General features: G+C 37.0%; 1 protein-coding gene across 3 annotated transcripts in view; it reads right to left on the reverse strand.

Annotated features, from left to right (window-relative positions):
• Positions 1-21,529, reverse strand: part of LOC123306610 (protein jagged-1b) — a 194,693-nt gene that overhangs the window by 27,061 nt on the left and 146,103 nt on the right. For all 3 annotated transcript variants that reach the window (XM_044888687.1, XM_044888686.1, XM_044888685.1), the window contains 3 exons: positions 12,923-12,977; positions 7,437-7,691; positions 6,350-6,410 (listed from right to left, as the gene is read on the reverse strand). In XM_044888687.1, the coding sequence (XP_044744622.1) occupies positions 6,350-6,410; positions 7,437-7,691; positions 12,923-12,977 (371 nt within the window). The remainder of the gene's footprint in view (positions 1-6,349; positions 6,411-7,436; positions 7,692-12,922; positions 12,978-21,529) is intronic.

The raw sequence follows: 21,529 nt of genomic DNA on the forward strand, positions 1-21,529 counted from the left end.
CGTTAAATCAAGTCAATGTGTTAACCTGACACGATCGAGTGAATCCCGAATTTCCCTCTTGGGCTCCCCAACTACAAAGAGTTGTCAAACAACAGCAGCGCGTCTTTCTAGGGTGCGGTATCTACGTCTGGATATGGCATAATGCTCCAGAGTAGTTCGATCCGAACGGTAAAGATCTACATCAATTTTTCTGCGAACGCGAACGCCTTTGAGACCGTGCATAACGACCTGTTTCCGTTTTATTTCACAGCGCGTTTGCATTTCCGCCCCTTAAAAACCCCCGATAATAACACGGCTGGAAGCCCGAGGTGTGAATTTGTCACAGCCTCACTGACAATGCAGCGATCTCGCGGCAAAAACGAGATATTTCATTATTATAATGTACATGGAAAATTAACCGGATTCTAAGAATTGCCTATTCATTTCAGAAAATATTTATGTGGAAGTTATATACCTCTCGGTACTCTCGCAATGCGTAGTTATCCATTACCTCTCACGCTACTGGAATTATTATTCACTCCATTATCTCATTATAAATCATTTCGTGGATTTTTAATTGGGGAAAAATTCCTGAGAAGTCATATCACGTGATTCGTTCCTTATAGAAATACCACTCGGGATAAGCGAGCATGAGCTGGCCTTTCTATTGAGCGCTCGCAGTTATGCGAAAAATCGCATACGCAACAATGAGTTCTTAGGTGTTACCAGAGTTCATACGTTGGTCGTTGCTGTGAATGAGAATGGCTAGTATAAAGGGTGACCTGTTAAGCTGTAGACTACGACCACTCTGGTCAAGAGATTCGCCCACGGAGTCAAAAAACGCTGCAGTTTTCACATATGGATTTATAGTTGGGATGCCCAAGGGGTGATTTTTGAATTTTTTAATTATCTCCTCTCCTGGGCTTCAAATCGTTTTTGCTTTCATCAAGAAAGTTGTAAAGCATAACATTTTCTACAAATTTCGTCCGAAGCAATTTTTTCTACGTTTGAATGTTTTTGAGATATATGGCGATGAATGTACATTAGACTGGGATTCTACATTGACCTTGCCCCTTTGCATGTATGGCTAAGCTCCTCGTCATCACCCTCTAGCTCGAAAACGGTTGAGAGTATGTAAAATTGCTTCAGACGAAAGTTTCATGGAATTTAATTACCTACAACTTTTATTATGAGTACAAAAAAGATTAGAGGTTCAGGAAGGGAGATATTAAAAAAAAAATAGTTACCTTTGAACTTCCAGAATGAGAAAACCCCCCTGATTAGTGTCAGCACGACTTCAGCAACCGAGATTAATCATCTGTATGAAAATCTGACACGCTCGAGTATGTAAAAGTAACGATTTTTTCTGCATTTTCAAAAGACCGCTGTGACCTTGCGTCACGTCCGAATAATAACAAAAAATGAAACTTCATGAAATTGGGACTTACGTTTCGCCTTATTTTTTGGAAAAACATCCTTAGTCGTTTATAGAGTGAAAAAACTATTCTCATCTTCAATGGTCTGTAAAAATGAACCTCTCTAAACCTTAATATAAGCACACGAATAAACATGCGCGCGTTACACGAAAAAACGCACAAAAAACAATTTGTTGCCCGAGTAATTGACGTGGATCCTTCCTGTTGTTTATGTCCAACGATTTATCCGAGCCATCTATCCACGTTCAATTTATCCAACGTTAAGAGACAGGACGTAAGGGAATTGATCGCAGAAAAGGGTAAAAAAGACCAGGCTGCTTTATTGAATTCCATTTATGAGTGACGGATAGAGTATTCAATATCGAAGACAAATCACTTTTGTATTTTCTCATTATCGATGGGAGGAGCGATTTCATCAGAACGTAACCGTAAATGGAAGTGACCAGATTTCTTGGTGACAGTGATCAATCATACACTGTATGATTTTTCATTTGAAAAAGCCGAATTGATTGTGAATTCTCGGCGAATGATTCAAGGAATTCGTGACCTTTCGTTATCCAATAATGAATAATGAAATTATTTCCTAATATAAAGGACCAATAACTGCACCCTGAAGAACCCCACCAGTAGCTGGACGACACCAATGTAAATGCCGGAAGATTGCCAAAGCTGTGCGACTGGATCTGACATGACATTCATAAAAGATAATTATCTGGTTGATTGTCAAAGAATGAAAGCAACTCTTGACAGTAATGACGAAAACCTCCAACCTTTATGGGAATTAAACAACAATAGTTCTTAGCATTAGGTGTACGAAATTCGGTTGTTTGTGATGAAAGTGATCATAACTGAAATTGAAACGTGCAAGCGGCAAGAAATTTGTGTTTTAGAAATTGTAACAGAGCACTGGAATACCTAATTACGGGAATAATCAAAACAATACGCTCATTGTCTTCGGGTCACCATGCCTAATGATAGTGATTCATTCACGTGGTCGATTAGAAAAACAACCTTAATTAGACGGTCATTAGCAGTAGTAGCAGTAGCATGAGAGATTGACGGAAAAGCCGGGAGAGTAGTTGAGGTTGAAAGGGATTGTGTTAACTCTCCGCAAATAGGGGGAATTTGAAGAACTCAGTTGGAGTGCAACGATTTCGGAAGGAAGACAGTGGCGGCTTTGAGATCTGATAAACGATGAACTCGTATGGGGAGTCCGGGAGAGTTGAACCCCTGTTCAATCTGAAGCCACTTATGTTATGTATCTGCAAATTCATTTTTTGCGTGAAGATAGCATGCCCAAATAGGTAACCCGTTGAAAGATCATCACGGAACTTCAATATGCAGACGACTGCGCACTTATAGCTAACCGCCCAGAGGATCTACGAATAATGCTGGACACCTATAAACATATATAGGTACTCAATATCGATAAAACCAAAATCCTGGTAAGTCCGCCAGGAAGCCTTCAAACACATATCAGCCTGGAGAATGAAACTCTAGAACAGGTCGAGCAGTTCAAATACTTGGGAAGCTTCATAAATACTAGGGCTAACCTAGACACGGAAATACATAACCGTATCAATTCGGCATTACGTGCATTCTGGGAGCTAAAGGTCAGAGTGTTTCAAAATCACGACCTCAATTTGAAGACCAAGACAGCTGTTTACAAAGCAGTCCTCCAAACGCTTCTTTATGGAAGCGAAAGCTGGACGCCCTACAGGCCACATATTAAAAAGCTTGAACAAACGCAACAACGTAATCTAAGACAGATGATGCACATCAGATGGTTCCACAAAGTTTCGAATGCAGAAGTCTTGCAACGCGCGAGTTGTAAAACAATTGAGTCTTAAGTAACGAGGGCCCGACTCAGATTGAGCGGCCACATTCTGAGGATGCAAGACACAAGACTCCCAAAAATAGCTCTGTATGGCGAATTCACAGAGGGAGCCCGAAAACCAGGAGGCCAGTATAAGCGGTTTAAGGATATACTACATCAATCCCTGAAATCAGTTTATGCCAATCATAACTGGGAACAACTAGCGTTGGACAGGTCACAGTGGAGGTCTTTGGTACACAGTTATAATGGAGACTCGAGAAGGATACAGCGGCGGCCAGATCTGGTTGGTGGCTATCCATGCCCAGAGTGTGGAAGGATCTGCAGGTTACGGTTGGGTCTCTTCAGTCACAGGAGGGCACACAGTCGCAATTAGTCCTAAGAAACTACAAGTCTGTACGCACCTTTATTTTTTTGTCTTTTTGTAGATTTATTCCCGGTAGAGGGATACAGCAATGAATGAATGAATAAACATGGAAATGAGGCAAATATTTAATGTAACTGCCCAGAAGAAGACAGCTCTTCGTTCCTTCATTGTTTTTTAATACAACTTCGACCCTTATTTTCAATTTCATTCACGAGTGTAGTTTTATTGACTAGGTTCAAGTAGTCGGAGAATTTCCATATAACTCTGCTTTTACACCATACGTGGCAAACTTGAGCACAAAAATAACGGCCACAGAACTGATCCATGGGGTACTCCATACGACGTACCAAAACGCGACAAAAAGGTGAATTTTCAAAGCCAACTTTGAGGAGACACAGAATCCTATGCACCCATCCGAACGAGCCTCCTCTGATGATAATGCAATTCAGTAAATTGAATTGAAATTGAAGCACACGGCTCAAACCGCTAGAGGTAATCGTCTTGTAATTGCTTAGGTAGCTACCGTGGTCGGCGGTCAATTATACCCTAGCCCCGGGCATCCAGTTCTCAGTCGTTTTTACATTCGAAAAGGTTATTTTTTGCTTTATCATCTTCTGTCAGTCATTGTTGTCCGAAGTAGTTAAATGTGATTCATTTATTATGTCGACTGAATTATCTCGCGCTGAGTTCTTAAGAGAAACGTCCCGAAAGAATCACAAAGGTGGGATGCCACAAAGGCGACAGTTTCCAAGTCTTGGTAATTGCAGTCGGTGAAGGCTACAGAAAATCGAGAGGCGAAAAAAGGGAATTGACTGAATATTACTCGTTTTTTGACCTATCCCTTTGAGATGTAGAGGGTTAGCTGACTTCCATCAGAGAGCTGTCAATGAAAAACCTTGTAAGCTTAAGTAAGTTAGATAAACAAAACATCCTAGAATCTAACAAGATTCCAGATTAGCCCTAAGTTTCATAAAGCTTGATCGGGGAATCAACGTTTGATTGACGAAAGGACGTCAATTTGTTTTCAATCGATCATTCAGAATACCATTCTAGCAGCAAATTATGATGTTCATTCGTCATTTAAATAATCTCTCTTGCTACTTCCTCAATATATTCAGAAATGAAAAGGTTTCAGTGATTTCGTTTTAGAAATCGAGTGACTGTCAAATCGTTGATCGGACAATCAAAATTTAATGAAACCCGCTGTAGGTGTAACCAAATTTGAAGGGGTTGCCCTAAAAATTTTCTGGAACTACTACACCATTTGGATTCATCAGGATAGGTGAAATTTCCACAATAAGTGAATTGGTAGAGCTAGTCGAAAGCAAGTATTGCCACAGTTGTAGAAGGCTACTGTAGCATCATACAGTCATCTTCCATACTCCCTTGTCATCTTGGAGATCTCCTCTGATAACAATATTGTAACCATTCGATAACTCAGAGAAATAGGCAAGAAAAACGAAGTTTTTTAGTCTAGGTGACTAGTCAATCTAATCAATAGGGAAGTGGGAGAAGTTTAGGGTGACAGTGCTCCACCAGCTGATAAATTATGAAGGAATGCTTTAGTGGGTAATTTCAGCGTTGAAGACAAGCTTCTCTTTGGAGATCCAAAAAAACTCGAAGACAAAGAATTGGAGGTATGCAGATACTAGTCAAACACAAGGAGAGCTTGCAAAATCATGTGGACTAGCTCAGTAAGCAGTTTCCGAGGCATTTTTTCGAGATATAAATCGCGAATTGCTTGAGAGGTGGAAAAAATTAGCAGCCAGCGATGGAGAATACTTCGAATGATCTGTACATTCATTTTACATACTTTGAAATAAAGGCATTTATGACGACCAAACTAATTTCTACTTCCAATATCTTTATAATGTTCAAAATTTGACGTCACAGATTTGTCCCTCAATTCAAACGACACAATATAATCTGAATTTTCTTTGTACAACATATTTTCTGAACCTACACAGTGTTATTCCAATATACATTGCTAATAGAAGAGCAACGTCGTCGTATATTCTACGCTGAAATTTATGTGGCATTCAATCTTGGCTCCTTAATGAGGATTATTAGATGTGTATTAAGCATCTTGAGGTATGGGTCAATTTGCATTTTACGTGCATAAAATTCATGAATGCAGTCTGCTCATCTATAACACCGAGCACTCCGTTCGATGGAACATGCTGCGTATAAACGTGTAATTTTTCCGCCTTTTTCCTTTCAGATGGAAAGATTTTCGTGAAAGTTCAGCCTTCCACCGGACAACTTCCTCGCTTTTAAGGCCGACCTTATCGCAGGCAGATCATTTCTATGTTTGATTCGTATTTACTGTTAGAGGGCAATCAAGCCCGCGATGTCGGTACTAATCCGGTGCCCATTGGAGGTTAGGATAATTGGATTAATTGATGGGAGCCGATCACGACTCTGCCGTTTCAGATAAGCAGACGAATTGTGCCGTGATCGACCAAGTTTGTTTGTGTTATGATACAATTTGTTCGCGAGTTGTTCGGAGCATGTTAACTGTTAATGCGGACGAATTAAGACACGATTATCGCCTAATGCTAGGTTTCCGAATTGAAGATGGCCGAGAATGTGGAATAATTCGATGCTGTTAGATATTTAAGACGATTCTCAGTGTTTCGTACCTGGTTATCACCGTTGATCAACACGCGAAACTGGAGTAATATCTGGGAAGATCTCAATTCGCTTTTTAGATGAAAAGTGTGGGATACTTACTTGCATTCTCCTGGGTTGTCGCATTTTCCGTGTAGCGGATGACATCCTGGCTTGCACACCGCTGAAAAAATAAATTATCAATATATAAATAAAATCAATACCATCTGAAAATTTTGTTTGCATAGACCCTTATTCCTAGAATAAAATCATTCTTTAATGTTGGCCAGAAAATGTTCTCAACAAACGATTGGATAACACTCGAATTCAATTCTGTCTGACTGTTTTGCACTAAACACTGTAACATCAGAAAGAAAGGAGCTGAGGGCCTGAATTTTTTAAGGTAGGTCTCAATACTCTCAATGCACAGGCGGATTTCAGGAATAAGAAAGATCCGCCTGATAGTTTCGGAGTTATTTTTTCCCAATCCAGTTAGATTGAAACTCAGTTGACAGTTTGTTGTAAGGTACTCATAAAACAAATCTGCATCTCAGAAACTATACGCCAGATGACACGCAAGTTACTAATCGATCTCATTAATTATTTAAGTATATCAAGTACCTAGTTGAGCAGTTTTCCAATGAAAAAGAAACCATTTCCAAATTGAGTTCATGGATAGCTGAGGTTTAATAATTTCTTTTATTCCAAGGTATTTTGAGAAGATAACAAGAGCCTTTGAAAATATTGATTGGAAGTGGTTCCAAAATTAATGAAAATATCCAGAAAACCATACGGGTTGAGCCAGAAAGAAAGCTTTACAACGAAACACGACTAATTTAACAAATTTTATTATCTGGGTAATCTTCTGAGATGTTCAATACCTAATTTTTCCATCCCACCGATTTAATACATCCCAATTTCATTTATTCTGATAATTTTGTTGAACAAACTGAATATATCTACCCTTTTCGAATAGAAGAATTATCTACCAAAATATACAGCGTGACAGGAAAACGTTGCAACGATGTGTCAAAACTAACAATCAATTTATTCGCCACAGCTTACTAACTGATCATTTGCGGTCCCATGTTTATGGGACTTTTTCTTCTTGAAATTACTCAAGGAATCTCCTCTTTCGTTTGTACCTCCGACACCCTGTACAATTTCTCCTCACTTCTATTATAGACACAAAAAAAATGGGACAACTCACCAACATCGCAAGTCGCTCCTTTCCATCCATCGATACATTCCTTGTCTCCGTTGGCGTCGCATATGTAATGACCGAATTTATCATCCCTCGGTCTGCAGAATTTGGTACAGGTGGCGTTATAATAGTGGGTGTCACATTTCACCCTCACCCGGTACGTTAAACTAGCCCTCGGTCCTCGGTGGTTGAGAGTGTGCCACTCAGCACTAGGATCTATGATTCCGGAATAAGTAGCTTCGTCTATGATTTCTTGAGTACCTGGAGGATAGAGAAAATTATAGTGATGCACAATCAGTTGAGTGTATATTTGATGAATTGATTGATATGTCGAATATCAACAACTATTCGAGAAAAAATAGCAGAAAATCTTCTGTGCCTGCTTTATTCTGAACTTATACCTAGACATTATACGTAAATTGAAGATTTTAAACATATTAGAGAGATCAAATTTTATGGCCTTATTTGATATCATTACGTTCTTCCTGAATTGATGATGTTACATAATTTCATTCTTCTCATTTGGAGGAGAAGCAAGAAGATTGAATAAATTACTTTTCGAATAGTTTTGCTTCATGGTGTCGATTTCGTACGCCATATCTGCATCGATGAAACCTATTTATCTGACGAAATCAGTACCTCATATCTGAATTGAGTCTCATGGCACGAATGTGCGAACCAACCATTAGAAATCCATTTACACATTTCAAATGCTCATACAGCATTACTCTGATCTTCATTAAGTGCCTTTCAATAAATGTTCGGAGCAACACCTTGTTGAGATTATGAATAAACCTGATAAATAGCATCATTAAAGAGATGATGTACACGGAGACATATGCACAATTTTGCTTTCACGCTGGAATGAATGCACAGAAATGGCCCCTCATGCAATCAGCGCATCTTTACCGGTATTTTTAAAATTTGCACATGTAGGAGTTTTGCTATACCCAATTTTCACGTCACGATCTCAACTCAAACAAAGACGAAGAAAAACCTTTATGGCATTCAAGGTTGAAGTGGTTGAAAAATATTCACATATACTCCATTTACATTTAATTTAGCAGTCGGTTGGCCATGAAATAATTTTCTGAAGTTTTTGTAATTAGAACGGAGTAAGGTTGGCATTCATGAAATGTCGTTAATGTCATAACGCCGTTGCCACAACTGATATCAATTTTCATTACGAAAATACCGAAAGTAATTGAAAAAAGAGAAGTGCTTTTTAGAATTCAGGTCCGCTCATTCGAATAGTTATACCCTGATATTCTAAAATCCACAATACGTCAGACGGTAGCGAACATATTCAATGTAAGAGAATTTGTATAATGTTTCATCTGAATCTAAATGACTTATATTTCAGCTGAATATTTCCACAATCAGAAAGATTGTGAATGAAGATGATGACAAAGAATTTCCTTCTATTGGGAGACCCAAAAAAGTGGTGGCATTTGAGAATTTTATATTTGAGTGAATTAATGCGAAAAGTTACTAAAGGTTTTTCGATGAATGTCATCGTAGAATAAGTTCCCGAAAATTGATTTTTCTATTTTTCATTTTACTTGTCCTATACATTGTAAATGTTTTAAGGTACCAATAAATACCTAATTATTATTATTAAATCACTGTATTGAGATGAACAGCCACATATACGTGCCAGTTGTCCTGTTAATTGTTTTTCATGTGAAATTTTTGTTCAAAGGTGAAGTTCATCTCGACTTGAAACTTCCCTTAATTCCTTTTACTTATATTGATGCAAGATGATTTTTGTTGAAGAATTTAACATTCTTGTAATTATCTGTTAAGTGTTTCGAGAGATACCCATTCCCAACCACTGCATTATATGCATTTCATCTTCGGGTTGATATTTTTGAAATCTACAACTGATATAACGTATTCAAACTTTAGCCAAAGAATATAACGAACATTAACTCTCCTCAAGCTAATGCATATTATGATATTATACTGATCTCTTGTATTTTCCATGCAAATAACTGGATTTGGTATGCCTTCAATTAGTTTGTATAAACTTCAATTATATTCGTCACATATTTTCCGAAGAGATTGGAAATTGTGATAAAATACGTAATAACAGATACTTTCACGTAGAACGGGCAACATAGCGTTGATTTAGAACCCAAAAATGTTTTGACAAGCGTCATAACCCCACATTTTCATATTATACAGAGTGAAATGTGTCAAATTTCCATGGCCAACCGAGTGCTAAAATAAAAGTGAATGGAGTATAGTTGAAATCTATTTCAAAACTACCCTTAGAATAGGTTTGTCCAGCCCATCAGCCTGGTATATATTGCTCATACTAAAAAAATGCAAGGTTCTGGAGTGGACAAGAATAAATATCTCCTATCTTGAAGACGGCAAAAATTCCATCAATTTCCTGCGCCATCTTCCTCCCAACATGAATCATAGTGCGGTTTTCCACGTCAACAATGGTTCTCATTAAACGGACCGGGAGAAGACGCCAAGTGTTTAGCCGCTCTTTTGAGATAACATCTTTCCTCTTGAAGAATTCAGTCACATACACCCATTGAAGAAGTACCCCGAGCATATACGTGCAATTTCCGCCTTGAAGAGGTCCATGCCCATAAACGTAATCTATACCCCGCGTATTTCAGTTAACTCCTTTTGTTCCATTATTGCTTATCGTCAGTAGGTCAGTAGCGTACTATTGTTCGTTACAGACCCGCGCAAAAAAGGAAGAAAGGATGAATCAGTCTTGTAGTAGGTAGTGGGTCGGGTCCAACCTTTTAAATATGAATGAATGAACGAGAGAGAGTGAATTATAAACGTGCACGACTGTCCTAAGGGTGTGTATCAGGTGGGCTGAAATTCCCAATTATGGGATTTCCTCAGGCAAGGACAGTCTGATGGAGAAAACGCTGAATAATCGAGACTTCTTCATTCAGAAGACTGGTCACGGGAATCCGAGAATCTGGAAGTTTATCTCGAGCAGATATGCTCAATTCCAAGTATTTTCATTTGGAATTGAAACATTCCAATCTGCAAAGAGGAAATTTACTCATGAAATGTCGTTAATGTCATAACGCCGTTGCCACAACTAATATCAATTTTTATTACGAAAATGCCGAAAGTGATTGAAAAAAGAGACAGGGTTTAAGGAAGTGCTATTTAGAATTCAGGTCCGCTCATTCAAATAGTTATACCCTGATATTCTAAAATCCACAATACGTCAGACGGTAGCGAACATATTCAATGTAAGAGAATTTATATAATGTTTCATCTGAATCTAAACGACTTATATTTCAGCTGGATATTTCCACAATCAGAAAGATTGTGAATGAAGAGGATGACAAAGAATTTTTTTCTATTGGGAGAACCAAAAAAGTGGTGGCATTTGAGAATTTTATATTTGAGTGAATTAATGCGAGAAGTTTACTACAGGATTTTCGATAAATGTCATTGGAGAATAAGTTCCCTAAAATGGATTTTTCTATTTTTCATTTGACTTGACCTATACAATGTAAATTTTTTAAGGTACTAATAAATACCTAATTATTATTATCACATGAATGTATTAAGATGAATAGCCACAAATACGCGCAAGTTGCCCTGTTACTTGTTTATTCATGTATAATTTTTGTTCAAAGGTGAAGTTCATCTTAACTTGAAACTTCCTTCAATTCCTTTTACTTATATTGAAGCAAGATGATTTTTGTTGAAGAATTTAACATTCTTGTAATTATCTGTTAATTCCTCCAGGAGATACCCATTCCCAACCACTGCATCATATGCATTTCATCTTCGGGTTAATATTTTTGAAATCTACAAATGATGTAAGCCAAAGAAAATAACGAACATTAACTCTCCTCAAGCTAGTGCATATTATGATATTATACTGATCTCTTGTATTTTCCATGCAAATAACTGGATTTGGTATGCCTTCAATCAGTTTGTATAAACTTCAATTATGTTCGTCACATATTTTCCGAAGAGATTCGACATTGTGATAAAATACGTAATAACAGAAACCTTAACGTAGAACGGGCAACATAGCGTTGATTTAAAATCCAAAAATGTTTTGACAAGCTTCATAACCCCACATTTTCGTAGTATACAGAGTGAAATGTGTCAAATTTCCATGGCCAACCGACTGCTAAAATAAAAGTGAATGAAGTATACAGTAACAACACCGTACATGTGTTTTTGGTGTTGTTGCCTATTTTTCCATTCTTGTCGACGACAAGAAAATTTGTCAAGGTTACATTGAATTATTGCATCTCTAAATATCCCCATAGTTGTTGATTTTTCTTCAGGTCACCCCTACAGCTTCCCTGGATCAACCTTGACCACCCAATACCGAAATATCAGATTTCGAACAAATGATTCATCACAAATGAAACGAACCCGTTCCATCTCCGCCAATCTATGTTTATAACTGCATTTTCCTATGGATTCGTATCATTACCCTATTATGTGATCCTATAACCAGGATCCTATGTTGTTGTGACAAACAAATTAATCGCAGAAGCTGTATAATTTCATTCAGGTAGAAAATGATACCTGCCAATATGTTCCATAACGACTACCTTCTAGATAAGAGGATCTAGATGAAGGTCTTTTCCGAGCAACAGTCGATGGCACTTTTGAAGGAGACCGACAGTGAAATAGCGAGTGGTGAACATTGAAAGTAATACATGAGAAATAACCGAAAATGAGTTTTTTGATTCAGAATAATGAAAGTTGAAGATTAAACTGACGCATTCCATTTTCATTATCATCATTTTCATAGTATTCCAGATTGGTATAGCTTTCTAGCAGTATAATCATTAAGTCCCAGAGACGACTACCTAAGGTAAAAAAGAAGTGCAAATTGAAAGCTCAGGCACTAAACTAAATAGTTACATCCGACCATAATCAAACGATTGTAGGTGAAAACTCTCGGATCTAATGTTCCATGAAAACATCACAGACATATGTAGGTACATGGTGATAATGATGAGCCATCAAAACGACTTCTACATCCACGTTAATGGGACAACAAGCCTCTTCTCAGTGTGATGTACCCAGAAGTGAGTGCTACTTTCTAACCGCCATGATATATGTCCATACAAATTGGGAGTGCTGTTATTTCAATGAATCTGTTTCATAAACACACCAACGCCGTACTTCTAGCTCGGCCCACTCGAAAAATTGATTGCTAATAAGTCATTCTACGAGTAGAATACTCAATCATGGACGCTATAGAGAAACGTAAATGAAAAATTGCCCGACTATGAATTGTAACTAGTACGCCCGGTGTTATGTTACATAAAATTTAACTCAAATTATTCCCGATCAATCATCTAATCAGTATTTATTTATCTGTAGTACTCAATCAAGACGGTTTGGAATGGAAAAATTGATTGATTAGTTCGTGTGTTTGGTTGATGGGTTCGGACCACCAAAAGGAACGTAGATATTTCTTTATTCCTTCGAAGAACGGCTAAGATGGACTTTGAGAGTGATCTTACCTGGTGATGTGAAGTTGTTGTGGTCCACAGCCTGCAGGATAAGCGTGAAGGATCTCTGAAATAGAAAAAAAAATTAGTTTTTAGCTCCAGATTCACAATATTATAGAAAAATTGCTCTTAAGCTTATCCATATGTTTCAATTAGCTTTCAGTTACAAACGAATTCTGTATGATGAGAACATGGTTTCTTCGAAAAGGTTCTCTTCTTCGAGAGGATCAACATGATATGAAACTTTGTCAAAATTCCAGATAAACTTTTGAGTGGAGTACCCCACGAGTCAGTTTTTGGACCGATACAATTCCAAATTTTCATGAATAAGGAAGAATCTTGTGCGTTACTTTATTCTCACAATTTTCTCTCAGTTTCATTTAATTTTTTAACTTTCAGTCATAAAATTCTCTTTTCCGAATACAGTGGCACACCGGACCGTGGAATATCAAGAATCCAGTTCTTCTATCTTGGGGAAACGAACCCACCAATCACGATGCTATCTTCTTTGTTTTTTCATACGATCAATCGACAGACACGTAACGTTCTTAGAGAGGGTTTGAAGTGTTTATTAGGGGTCATTAATGATTGAAAGCTAGCGATGTAATAACATAAAACTTGGTTAGGAATAACTCGTTTAATAAGTGGGTTGGCTGATAAATACCTGACTGAAGATGTGGAAAGAGCACTTGTTTTCGTAGTCTTCTCTCGGTCTCTACCAGAGACGGGCTACTTGACCAAAGGAATTTTGTTGGAGACTCGAAATCTTTGAAATTTTGAAAACACTGTGTTGCTGTTGCTGATTTTCGAGTTCTTGAGAAATTGAACCGAGAATTGAACGTTGTTTCAACTAGGATTTGATGTTGTTGAATTATGAATATGCAGAGGAGGAAAAAGCAAAAGCCACTTTTTAGATTGCATTTTTATTTATTTATACAAGTGTCGAAGATCTTATTTATTTTAATGCTTTCTTTAATGTAAGATGATCTCTTTGAAATTGTCATACCGTTTTCTGAACCATATTTGTTTGAGTTTAATTTTCCACCTCTATTATTCGAGATGAATTCAACTACTTGAATATTTTCGTTGCATACAAATTCAAATCTTTACCACTGTTTGGAATACAAATTTATGGCATTTGGAGAGTAGTTGTTCCATTATCCAAAAAAAGTGAAAATGCTGAGCTTCATAACTGCCAAATTCTTGTATATATAAGGTCTCTAGTCCGTTAAAAATTTCAGTGATTCTTGCATTCAAAATTTCCAGAATCCGCCCCTGAACTTTTATTCTTTCCCAGGATTCTACATATGGAACATTTGTTCAATAATCGATTAAAACTGTATAGATGCTGTCCAACCAGAGCCCACAGGATCCATTCGCGTTACAGTTGTCTACTGTAGAATTAGAGTAGTAGTTAAACTTGTATAAATTATAATTCGTTAATATTCAATCTCAGATACCTTGACAAGAATGACTCAGTGTATTTCGCAGATGGATATGCAGTAAATGCGATATACTCAACTGGCAGGATATCAGATCTACCACGCCTACTATACATCCGTGATTTTTGATTCGAATCGATAAGAGATGTTATTTATTACGGTGCAATTTCGAGGTTATTTTGATACGGCTTTAACAGCTCTCACGAGAGAAGGATTCACCGTTCCCATTTGGTTTGTTGGTTGTATCGGAAAAATGTTTTTATGAGGCCTTTTGGCCATCCTGTATATTCCGATGTTGGTAATATATTATTGAGAACAAACAATAAATTCAATAACGAATGAAAGGAACATTAGTGTTCAATTAGGATTATCGACCATTTTGGGTATACAGCTGCTGCAAATACATTGAGGTCCTAGCCAGATAGCAGATTAAAAATCGGTCATCTGGAAGCATTTCCGGCGGATATCGGTATCACATGGAAACAGAGCAGCGTTTTGTCCCACTTGTCAAAAAGAAAGATAAGGCTTGAATTTGCCTTCACCTGGATGCATGAATTTCTTTTTAGTTTTCACCATCTGCATATCAGAATTGGTATCATAATCTCACTTGAATTGAGTATCAGGTTATTCAGTGTTCTCAAAAAATACGCTCTCAAGCAAAACACAACGCAGTTTGATGTAGAATAGAATTCAAGTGATGTAAGTATTCTTTCCAAATGACAAAAAGCCTTCTCTTCTATTCACAAATGGCTTGATCACAAATTCCTACATTTCCCATGCCCGGAGCTTCATTTATGGGAAGTTTATCTATTCGATAACTCAATAGACCGATAGTTGCTGAGGCCCGCTCGGCAAGCAAAACTCCCAATAACCTTGGATTAAGTTAACCCTTCGTCAATGACGTACTGTTTAACGTTCTTGTTTACAGGCATTTCACTTAACTTCAGAAAATACCATACGATACTTCATTCAACTTTATTTTAGCAGTCGGTTGGCCATGGAAATTTGACACATTTCACTCTGTATAGTACGAAAATGTGGGGTTATGAAGCTTGTCAAAACATTTTTGGGTTTTAAATCAACGCTATGTTGCCCGTTCTACGTAAAAGTTTCTGTTATTACGTTTTTCATCACAATGTCGAATCTCTTCGGAAAATATGTGACGAACATAATTGACGTTTATACAAACTGATTGAAGGCATACCAAATCCAGTTATTTGCATGGAAAATACAAGAGATCAGTAAAATATCATAATATGCACTAGCTTGAGGAGAGTTAATGTTCGTTATCTTGTTTGGCTTACATCATTTGTAGATTTCAAAAATATTAACCCGAAGATGAAATGCATATGATGCAGAGGTTGGGAATGGGTATCTCCCGAAGGAATTAACAGATAATTACAAGAATGTTAAATTCTTCAACAAAAATCATCTTGCATCAATATAAGTAAAAGGAGTTGAAGGAAGTTTCAAGTTAAGATGCAACTTCACCGTTGAACAAAAATTTCACATGAATAAACAAAAAACAGGGCAACTTGCGCGTATTTGTGGCTATTCATCTTAATACATTGATGTAATTATAATAATTAGGTATTTATTAGTACCTTAAGACATTTACATTGTATAGGAAAAGTAAAATGAAAAATAGAAAAATCCATTTTAGGGAACTTATTCTCCGATGACATTTATCGAAAATCCTGTAGTAAACTTTTCGCATTAATTCACTCAAACATAAAATTCCCAAATGCCACCACTTTTTTGGGTCTCCCAATAGAAGGAAATCCTTTGTCATACTCTTCATTCACAATGTTTCTGATTGTGGAAATATTCAGCTGAAATATAAGTCTTTTAGATTCAGATGAAACATTATATAAATTATCTTACATTGAATATGTTCGCTACACCGTCTGACGTATTTTGGATTTTAGAATATCAGGGTATAACTATTCGAATGAATGGACCTGAATTCTAAATAGCACTTCCTGAAACCCTGTCTCTTTTTTCAATCACTTTCGCATTTTCGAATTTTTGTAATAAAAATTTATATTAGTTGTGGCAACGGCGTTATGACATTAACGACATTTCATGAGTGCTAACCTTACTCCGTTCTAGTTACAAAAATTTGAGAAAATTATTTCATGGCCAACCGACTGCTAAAATAAATTTGAATGAAGTATAGATTTTTAGTGTTGATAGAAGGATAAGTGAAAGGATACAGAATGGCTTAATCTCTAGAAATCCACTAGTTATCTGATTGATAGTTGTTAAAATATCGAACCTCAAAAACTCACACAAAATTAAAGACAGTTAATCCATTCGTAGATGGACTAAATGATGGTAGAGCTATAAGTTTACATGATCTATAAGTTTATCGAGAGGTTCAATGAGGGGAAAGTGAATCCAACCGTTTTCGTTTTCAACTCGGAAACACCAACAATTGCTCAACCGACACCTGAATCACGGATGATGAGCTCCTTAGCACCTACTGGTAGGAGTTAACACACCCTGTATAACGCCAGATCGGTATCCGCATACGTTCGTGCAAACGGAAGAGATGAATAATGCGATATCTCACCGGATTCGTGTTGAGCAGAAGGATAATATTCGTGTGGGAGTAAAAGCATGTTGTAACAACACACCCGGTACACAATTCTCGGCCAGTTCCATCCTCTTATACTTCGACGCCGATGATCTTCACATTTCACATTTCTCAGCGTTATCTCTACGCGCAAAAAGGTTCGAAAACTTACGTGCCGCAAATTACGACTCGATGCTAAATTGTTAATGACTGCTGAAACATGACCTCTAAATGCGACTACACACGCAATACCTTCAGATGCATCAGAGTTCTTCGGTTCAACCAACTGACCCACCCCTGGATCATACGTATAGAAACACTTCAAAACGGTCTTAGAGCCACATGTGACGTTAGAAGTGGATCAGTATTCCAAAGAACAAATGGAAGCAAAAAAACTGTTTCTTCTATCATACTTTGCATTGTAATAGAGAAAATGGATCAGTGAAAATCGGAATTGAGAAGTGAGCTGTAATGAAGCTGCTGCATTGCTGGGTAGCAAAACCCATTCCAAATGTTTAATTTATGTGTAATAACAAACACAACACAATGATTAGAGAAAGTTCACCTGCGAGCAGTTTATAAAACGATAACTTGTAATTGTAATAGGTAAACTAAAGTGTTTTTTTTTTGGCCATTTCGGGAATATAAGATAATAAGTCCTCTGACAGGTCATAAGTCTATTTGTATTACATGTAGCGTAGTGAGAAGGAAAATGTAATAACCACCATAAAAAATGTCACGAACATCTTTTGTTGGTGGAAAAATCTGATTTTTTTTGATTTAGTCTTTGAAATTTTCTCCATTGCACTTTCGAAGGAAAATGCGCAATCAGATCAGTGTTTTTCGAAGTAGAATATTAAATTCCTTTTACTAGGTGATATTCGAGGAGAGTCCAGCGATTTTACTCATCGTTTCGATGTATGATGTTTTCTAAATGATCAGCCCATAAACTCGACAGTACGTGAGATATCGTCATTACTCCAGAGATATGTGAGAGAGTCTGCGAAGAATTCAATACGGCATATCTCGTGACCAGTGTTATTATTATTGTAACAGGTTTTCATCAAGTGCTGCTGAAATCGATACCAATGATAAATGTGCAATGTTTATTTTCCCACCTTCTGATTCTGCCAACTAAGAGAAATTTGTAGGATCATTAGTTTGGATGCGCTGATTGGCGCTTTGAACAACTTGGCGATTCAAAACGTAGGTATACTTCATTCACTTTTATTTTAGCAGTCGGTTGGCCATGGAAATTTGACACATTTCACTCTGTATAGTACGAAAATGTGGGGTTATGAAGCTTGTCAAAACATTTTTGGGTTTCAAATCAACGCTATGTTGCCCGTTCTACGTAAAAGTTTCTGTTATTACGTATTTTATCACAATGTCGAATCTCTTCGGGAGATATGTGACGAACATAACTGAAGTTTATACAAACTGATTGAAGGCATACCAAATCTAGTTATTTGCATGGAAAATACAAGAGATCAGTATAATACCATAATATGGACTAGCTTGAGGAGAGTTAATGTTCGTTATCTTCTTTGGCTTACATCATTTGTAGATTTCAAAAATATTAACCCGAAGATGAAATGCATATGATGCAGTGGTTGGGAATGGGTATCTCCCGAAGGAATTAACAGATAATTACAAGAATGTTAAATTCTCCAACAAAAATCATCTTGCATCAATATAAGTAAGAGGAATTGAAGGAAGTTTCAAGTTGAGATGCAACTTCACCGTCGAACAAAAATTTCACATGAATAAACAAGTAACAGGGCAACTTGCGCGTATTTGTGGTTATTCATCTTAATACGTTGATGTAATAATAATAATTAGGTATTTATTAGTACCTTAAGACATTTACATTGTATAGGACAAGTCAAATGAAAAATAGAAAAATCAATTTTCGGGAACTTATTCTCCCATGACATTTATCGAAAATCCTGTAGTAAACTTTTCGCATTGATTCACTCAAACATAAAATTCTCAAATGCCATCACTTTTTTGGGTCTCCCAATAGAAGGAAATTCTTTGTCATCCTCTTCATTCACAATCTTTCTGATTGTGGAAATATTCAGCTGAAATATAAGTCGTTCAGATTCAGATGAAACTTCATATATATTTTCTTACATTGAATATGTTCGCTACCGTCTGACGTATTGTGGATTTTAGAATATCAGGGTATGACTATTTGAATGAGCGGACCTGAATTCTAAATAGCACTTCCCCAAACCCTGTCTCTTTTTTTCAATCACTTTCGGCATTTTCGTAATAAAAATTGATATTAGTTCTGGCAACGGCGTTATGACATTAACGACATTTCATGAGTGCCAACCTAACTTCGTTCTAGTTACAAAAACTTGAAAAAATTATTTCATGGCCAACCGACTGCTAAAATAAATGTGAATGCAGTATATGTGAAATCACCTTCTCACTTGCCATACCTTTCAATATGACTGAAACTGCACCTAATTTCACAGAAATTTCTTAAATTTGCTGGTCAAATTTTCCATGATATTTTCGGATTCTGAAAAATTCATTGCAGTGTAACAATTCTTCTACACTGTTCACCCCCCTTTAACAGTTCTATCTTCTGTAAGAAAGTTCTCACCGTTGAAAACATCCTGTATACAGCATTTTTTCCGATGCGGCCCTGATAAAAAAATATAGCCATTTTAAGTTTTCATAATGAGCTGTGCCACCCCCGGAAAAACAATTTTATCTTCAGAGTAACTAGCTAAATCTGTGACACTACACATCAGTGGATCTTTTAAAAAGATTTGTATTCAGTCAAAGTACCCAATTTTTCAAATTTCACAGATACTTCTCAAACATCAAGTCACTCGAAAACAGCGCATCGTACAAGGAAATATGAGGAATAGTTTTACAAAACGTTCAAATATTCATTAGATAGCATCCAACTTAGATTCAAGGGTTGGGTTCTTTGAATTTTTGGTATTTTTATGGTACGTAACGGTCATAATGAGAAAACTGGAAGACGTGGGTGATATCATGTGTTGGAAAAAGATTCATCAAATAAATGAAAAACTATACTCCGAAATTCATTCAATTCGATAAAACCATTTGTGAGATAGAACTAAAAATATCATTTTTTATGGGTTTTCCAAAGCCTGTATCTTTTGAACCGAGCAGATTCGAAAAAAATGGAGAAGGTAAAAAGTGTTTCATTTGACCCCAAGAATCTACTGTTAAAATATTTCTACGAGTCAAAGACTCACCCTGTATATGATATTGGCGTATCTGGTTTACTGTTAAGTCGATTCATCAAAGCTCCTCTTCGTTGGTACCACTGAAGCAGCCTGAGCCGAATACGCATGCAGAGATCAAGAGAGCATCGTAATTATAGCGTGAAATTTCCCAGGCCGGCCTGATGTATAATTTAGAGATCAACTCATGAAGTAGGCTATGCATTTGAAGATCATTTATTCATTATCATTAACTTCTTCGGACCGGCCACCGAAGACTGCGTTTAGACGAAAGGCGAGGTTGAAAAACAACTTCTGGTAATTGCGATTTTATGCGAACATTCGTGTAGGCGCCTTTTATTTTAAGCATCCACGGAATCTCTAACCCTTATAGATAAAAAGATAAACGTCGAATGTCCACAGACGAATTTGAAAGGGTTGCAATGTGACAAATAATAAATAACAATCTATTCAGTGGAAGAACTTCTAGTTTTCATCTTCAATTCTGATTAGGAATTGTTATTCTTTGAAAATCATGAATCTTTGTGTGATATCTGGGAACACTTTCCGAGAAAAGTAGTTAAAGCAGTAAAATATCGATAGGTTACTAAACCAAACTTGGCACATGAAAATTTGTCGCAAATCAAGTAAAAAACTTCAATTTTAAAGCTCCAAAAGCTCTCCCATTCCACTACAATATAATCCCACCGTCAACCGTGAAACGCTATTACTTACCATCTCGCTAAACAACCATCAAACCCAGTTTCACACAGGCGGCCAGCTTGACCACGAAACGCCCCGGGAGGAGGAAGCTCTCCTTTGCCAAAGTTAATTTTCATGCCGTTTTGTTTTTGCGTGTAGCTTCTTCCAAGAAGAACCAGTTTCGTGGGCCCGTTGTTTTGCAAATCGGCCGCGTCCGACTATATAGGAAGAACAAAAAACGTAATTGCAATTTGTAAGCCTCTCTTTGATATCTTGACAAGGAAGATGAATGAACGTTCTCGATAACTGACGGCCGATGGGGAAGCTTTACACGGTTGGAATTCATTAACTTTGCGTCTGAGATGTTCAGATAACAGATCTTGGGCCAGGGCCAATTGGGGGATGATATGAATCGATATTTCTGTACCAGTATCAGGTTCAACCTTCGCTCTTGTTTCTTTTTTGGCTGCGATATCGAAATGTTTGGTCAATATAATTTTCCCCCAACATGTTCGGTTATCATCGATATACACTGCTCAAAAATCTAAACAATAACGGAAATTCTTTCATTTGATCTCGTTAGATTAGGGAATACTCCTTCTGACGAAAATGATGTATTTTTTATGAAATATCCTTTCATTTTGAAATAACCTTTTCAACCGTTTCCCAAAAAAAATTATTTTAA

This window comes from Coccinella septempunctata, chromosome 2 (genome assembly GCF_907165205.1).
Source record: "Coccinella septempunctata chromosome 2, icCocSept1.1, whole genome shotgun sequence".
Lineage (NCBI taxonomy): Eukaryota > Metazoa > Arthropoda > Insecta > Coleoptera > Coccinellidae > Coccinella > Coccinella septempunctata.